Source organism: Triplophysa rosa, linkage group LG4 (genome assembly GCF_024868665.1).
Source record: "Triplophysa rosa linkage group LG4, Trosa_1v2, whole genome shotgun sequence".
In the NCBI taxonomy this organism is placed as follows: Eukaryota; Metazoa; Chordata; class Actinopteri; order Cypriniformes; family Nemacheilidae; genus Triplophysa; species Triplophysa rosa.
The window spans coordinates 13,614,518-13,620,846 of NC_079893.1; the positions used below are offsets into that span (position 1 = coordinate 13,614,518).

A 6,329-nucleotide genomic window follows, 5' to 3' on the forward strand; every position below is an offset into this window, starting at 1 on the left:
ATTATTATTGCAATTTCATTCGAAGTCCTGTTATTCTCATATATTGTCTTATTTTAATTTAAGGCCTAGTCTTGGCTTTATCTAGCCTTGTCCAGGAAACCGCCTCATAGTAAAAATGGAGTACACATTAAGTGATCTTTTCACACAAATAACAAACAATACAAATAAACCAATGTAAACAAAAAATATATATAACTAAAATGAACCGACTATACAAAGCACCTTTGCACCAGTGAGATTATTGGTGCTTTTTTGCTATTACTTCTAATTGTCAACTCGTTTTAACTAGCCTATATCATTTGTCGGCAGAACTTTATGATCCCAACATTGCTGTCATAAAACAGATACTAGCATTTATGATCTAAGTTGTTGGAAGGACTGGGTCAAAGTTTAAAGAAATTGCCTAAACTTGAACTTTGAGAAAACTCTCTGCACGCAAAGCTGATTGTAACTGTATGTATGAAGGTGTTGAGAAGATAAAATCAGAATTGCAGCAGGTAAACAAACACAACCAAGCTTTGATGTGCAGAAAGACATACGGTTACATTTTTATGCCAAGTATACGTGCACCAGGCAGAAGTTTTGTACACATGTTGTACACACAGGGAGGCAAAGCAGGGAGCAGTGTGTTGTGGCTACTTTGTCTGCAACACTAGTGTCTTTGTGTATGCAGTTAAAGCCCAGTACAGTCTGTGTTTTGGAGAGTAAGGGTGTTTCTTCTGGCCTTGTGACCACTTTCAATGCTTTATTTGTTGTACACTCGCCTCATCCACAATAGCTAAGCTATTGTGTTAAACTGCTTACTGAAAAGCATCTCACTCTTGTCCATGTTGAACTAACTTCACATTTAATTCTGACACTTTTTGTTTTAAAAGAGCTTTACAATTTTGACAGAACAAAATTACACAAAAATAATAGTACCAATTATTATCACCATCATACTGGATAATTGCTGTACATTGTATTTAAAGGAATAGTTTACCCAAAAATGAAAAATAGTTCTGATAAACACAGACAAAGATATTTGGAAGAATGCTTGTAACCAAACAGTTCTTGGTCACCATTGACTACCATATTACTAAAATTTCTTTGGTCTATTGAACACAAAAGAAGATATTTTGAAGAATGTAGGAAAGCAAAACGTTCTGGGGCACTTTTTGCTACTATTGTAATTTTTCCTACTATAGTAGTCAATGATGGCCAAGAACTGTTTGCTTACAAGCATTCTTCAAAATATCTTTCTCTGTGTTCATCAGAACAAAGAAATTATACATATCAGGATCAACTCGAGGGTGAGTAAATGATGACAGATTTTTTTATTTTTGGGTGAACTGTCCCTTTAAGAATATTTCTATCATGATGAGAAATGTAATAATTTTACCTGTAAGAGGCATGTCTCAATGGCTGTGTGTTCTTTGATGGTTAAGTTGTATAATTGTTGTTGAAATATGGGTTTATTGTCATTGACATCCTCCAAATGGGTAGTCACACTCACAGTGGCTGTGGTGGAAAGAGATGGAGAACCACAATCAGTAGCCACCACCAAGAACTTCAACTCTGACTGTTTCTCATAGTCTAAGCTTGCAGCAACAGTAATGACACCTGATGCTGGATCGATGTCAAAAAGATGCTCCATTTCTGACTGTACAATAGAGTAGACGATTACGGAGTTCCCTCCTTGATCTCTATCCGTGGCCTTCACTTGTAAGAGAGCCACTCCCTCATGCACATCTTCGGCAATACTCTCCTCATATGTGTTTTTTTCAAAAACGGGTGGATTGTCATTCACGTCAGTGATCTGAACTTGAAACGTTGTCTCGGTCCTCAGGGGAGGTAAGCCAAAATCTGAAGCAATCACAGTGAGCTCATACAGGTCCTTTACCTCCCTGTCCAGTTCTCCATCCACACAGAGAACGTAAAGAAAATCATCAGTGGGTTTGAGAGTGAACATCGAATTCCCACCTTGAAGAAGAACATTGAGTTTTTTGACCTCCCCTAAATCAGGGTCTGAGACCGCAATCCTGGCAACATATTCTCCATGTTCTGCGCCCTCTGATACCTCAGGTGCTCCAGCCTCATTTAAAAACAAAATGCTAATATTTGGGTGGTTATCATTGACATCCAAGACTTTAATAACGACAAAAGTATTGGAGGATTCAGGCTGAGTCCCAGAATCCCATGCGGTCACAATGAACTCAAAAAATGCCTGTTTTTCATAGTCCAAAAGCTTATTTACACTAATGATTCCAGAGGAACTATCAATAATGAAAAACTCATTCGGGTCACTCTGACGGCGGTTAATGTTGTAAGTAACCTTGCCATTGCTGCCGAGATCTGGATCTGTTGCAAATACCTGGCACACAGATGTCATTAATGGGGAACTTTCCAATATGACAGCATGATACTCAGACTGATTGAACACTGGCTGGTTGTCATTTTCATCCAATACGGTAACATGCACCTGTAACTGGCCTGTTTTTGGTGGTAAACCACCATCAAATGCCTCAATTGTGAGACCATAGAGGTCTGTAGATTCTCTGTCTAATCGTCCTTTTAGAATAAGGTCTAAACTGAACACATTACCCCCATTGTTGCGATTTTCAACTGTAAAAATGTTCCTCGTGTCTTTAATTCTGTAGCCCTGGATGCCATAATCACCCTTATCCTGATCTTGAGCTCCTTCTAGCTCAAAACGTGTTCCAGGGGGACTTAATTCAGACACATTCAACCGGATTGTTTCCGCGGGAAACACGGGGAAATTATCGTTTATATCCTTGACCTCAATGATAACTTTTATAACGTCTCTTGTTAAAGTGGCCGCCGAAAACTCATACTTCTCTACGCGCTCTCGGTCCAACACCACGGCGGTAGAGATGATCCCGGTGTCTCCATCGACCTCCAAGTCTTTGAACACATGTGAATCTTTGCTCTCAGATATGAAGAATCCAGAATTGCGAATTTTCGCAGGTAGTCCAGCTCCTATATCCCCGACAACAGTTTTTGCAGGTAATCCTTCCTCTATGGAGAGACTGAGATTAAACACCTGCGCGCAACAACTAGCACACAATAATGTCGCTACGAGAAACCGCAGCAAAGTCCGTGAATCAAACCACATTTTTGAAAGAAAACACTGAAAAGCATTAATCACATTCTTGAAGTTTTGAGGCATTCGTTATAACGAGGATGTCTTGGCACTATCGTCGAGCTTAAGTTCACTCTCCAAAGCTGTCTTATTTTTCAGGAGCGCATTTCCTCCGTGTCTTTCCAGGCTCCTCAGTAATCGCTTCTTCGCTGTATTTTTCTGCTTGTTAAATAAAAAACAGTGTCGCATACAAAGTTAAGAGTTTATGCGACAGAAGAGAGGAAAACCAGCAAGAACGGTGTCTACTACTGTCATGTCAAGCGGCACCAGCGTCTGATGACTCTGACAATCTCCGCGAGCCACGTGACGCGGAGCCGTGTACAGCAAGTGTACACTCAACCCAATTAGAATTAGAATTCATTAGAATTTTTTTCATAATATGTAAAATAGTAATAGTCACAGAAACCTATTTGATTCATATACTGTATATTCGCTGAGTACTTAGGAGCTCAGAGAACGCAGGGAAGATCAGGGGTTTTTACATCTAGGGGTCCTCCAGAATGTTCTAATCTAAGGGGTCCCCAAAAACATTTTTTTAAACAAAAGACAGCAAAAATTTTTTTAAGTCTACTAAATACTGTTACAGTTTAATTTCTACAAACAATATGTTGTCTTTATAATATCACACTCACTATTTGTCTAACAGTTGAAATGTTTCTTCTCTGGGGTAGACCATCCAGGTAGGCTATTTATAAATAATCATTAACATGAAAAATATGGGTGTCATGCACAATGTAACCCTATAGCACACTCTTTGTTGATGCTAAAGGTTCTATTTAGAAGTAGAACCATGTCTTCTGAAGAACCCTTTTTCTGCTGAAATGGTTCTTTGTATTGGGAAAGGGTTCTTCATTCCAGCCTTTTTCAGTTTAAATTAAATCAGTTATTTAGAAGCTGCCTCCTGATTGGTTGTTTGTCCTGCATCAAAGTTCTGATTTATCAATCCTGCTGAGGTTCCTGCAGACTGACACACAGGTAAGCTTCAGACTGTTTTTGATAATATACTGTATTTTATGTTTATTTAATTATTAATTTGATTTTATGGTTAGATAATTTATGGGAATCTAATTTAACAATTATTTTGGATATTTAGGAATATTTCAGAGTTGGGAGCTTGTGTTGGGAGTAAACTTGGAAGAGATGGGTATTTCTCACATTGCTAACCAAGCCTTCATTCAGCTCTTTTAAAGTTTATACCCTTCCTATACACAAAAGTTATAGTAATTTACTGAATTTTATGTAAGTCATTCTGGAAATGGAACTTGTGTGTGCTCTTATAGCACATGTACTTGTCTCTGTTTTAGGTGAATAATAAGTCAAACTCACAGCTGGACAGCTGCAGGTCTGACTTTGACTTAATGGTTGAGGCAAATTCAGTGACATTCCCAAGTAAGTCAACAAAATTTAGGAATGAATCTTTAGCCAAACATTATCTTTATTACCTGAATAAACATGTTTATACAGCAGGAGTCAGCTTAATCAAACTTCTATCAAGTCATAATTTTTACATATGTGAGTGGCATCCACACTAAAATCATCTTGTTTCGTCTCTATGTCTCATCTTCAGGCTCCTGAAAACATCCGACTGACAGACACAGCTCTGGTTTGACCTAATTCTCAATGATGATGACCACAGCCATAGCCGGACAGTGGTGGGAATCTGTGATTATGGCCTGCTGATTTGAGCCCCATGATACAACACACTGCCAGATCCTACTTCTATTTAGCCAGAAACTCAACATCATAATGTAAGGTCGGAGCCAAGAGATTCTTCTTCTCCTGAGAAACAAATAACATTTCTAAGCACAGTGGGGAACCTAGGCCAAAAGGGCGCCCCTTCCTGAAAGAACAACGCAAAATCAAAGATCATCTTCTCGGGAAAAGGACAGCGAGCATCTCTCAGTACAGTGAGAGACCTGAGCCAAAAGGATACCTTCCTTTGAGAAACAACAGACTCCCTCTAGTACAGCAAACTCCCTACTGAGATGACATCTACATCTCAAACGACACATATCAGTGAATCACAAATGCAGACCTCACCCTGCACCCCCAACTGTTCCTTTCCTCCCCTCTCACTCAACGCAGGACACCCAAAAGCTACACAAGAAAAGAACACGGCACATACACAAAAAACATATGTTTGGTATCATCCAAACGGTCTCAGTGCAACTGGTACAATGGTCTCATTCCCATAACAACAATGTAATGACAAAGTTTTGTAAGAATTTAGCAAACTTCCCTCAGTGCTGGAACATTTCTCACACATTTGGTGACTTTCACCAATCACCTACTGTATGCAGATTAAATACAGCCCCAGGGATCACAAGACCCAATCACAGCCAAATTCCTAACTCTAAAGAATATTTACATAATGCTTTGTTAAGGTTTGGTATTTAAGGGAGGTTGACAAAAATATCGGCGAATCTGTAGCCAGATCTCCCGCACAAATTCCTGTGTGTCGTCTCTTGCCAGGTATGCAACATTGAACTTCTCTTTGCTTTATTTCTTATGATTTTCTATTATTTGTTATTGAATTATATTGATTGCCATTGATTATTGAATTGAACCTTGAATTGGATTTTGAATTATGCTTCCCTTACCTGGCTAATAAATTGTTATGTTTGAATTCATTCTATATTGTTCTGAGTTTATAAACTTTAGTAGATCACGCTATATCCTTTGTTACCGCAAATCTACGTTCAGGTTAGTGACGGACTAGAATCCTGTATTAGGTGGAGCATTGGGCATGCCAGCTGAGATTCTAGAGCTCCGGCTAACTTGGCATTAGTTTAAGTGTAATTAGACCGTAGGGGCTATCGTTTCCGTTTAGAACAGCACATAGGTTGTCTGACCAATCTAAATAGGGCAAGTCACCAAAACCTCTGGTTATTGTAATATTATTCTAACTAAGTGTACATAGGAAACTATGGCATGATTATATAAAGCTACCGTCAGAGGAAGTAAGATTGGTCTATTTATCTCTATGGAGTGGTCATGACCTCTGGCTGGAAATAATCATTACTTTAATTAAGTTGTCATAGTCTAAGGGGACTAGATCATATAATGTTTCAGGAAGTGCTGGTTGGAGACGGCCATCTGAGTATTACTAGTCATAGAAACCTCTGGCAGTGACCAAGACTGGCGAGTTTGTGCGCGTATAACGGCCGGCGCGAGACTCTAAGCGACA

General features: G+C 39.0%; 1 protein-coding gene across 1 annotated transcript in view; it reads right to left on the reverse strand.

Annotated features, from left to right (window-relative positions):
• dchs2 (dachsous cadherin-related 2) overlaps positions 1–3,474 on the reverse strand; it is a 59,183-nt gene extending 55,709 nt beyond the window's left edge. The window contains 1 exon segment of the mRNA XM_057331024.1: positions 1,382–3,474. Within this exon segment, the coding sequence (XP_057187007.1) occupies positions 1,382–3,169 (1,788 nt within the window). The 5' untranslated portion in view covers positions 3,170–3,474.
• Positions 3,475–6,329: the final 2,855 nt, after the last annotated feature.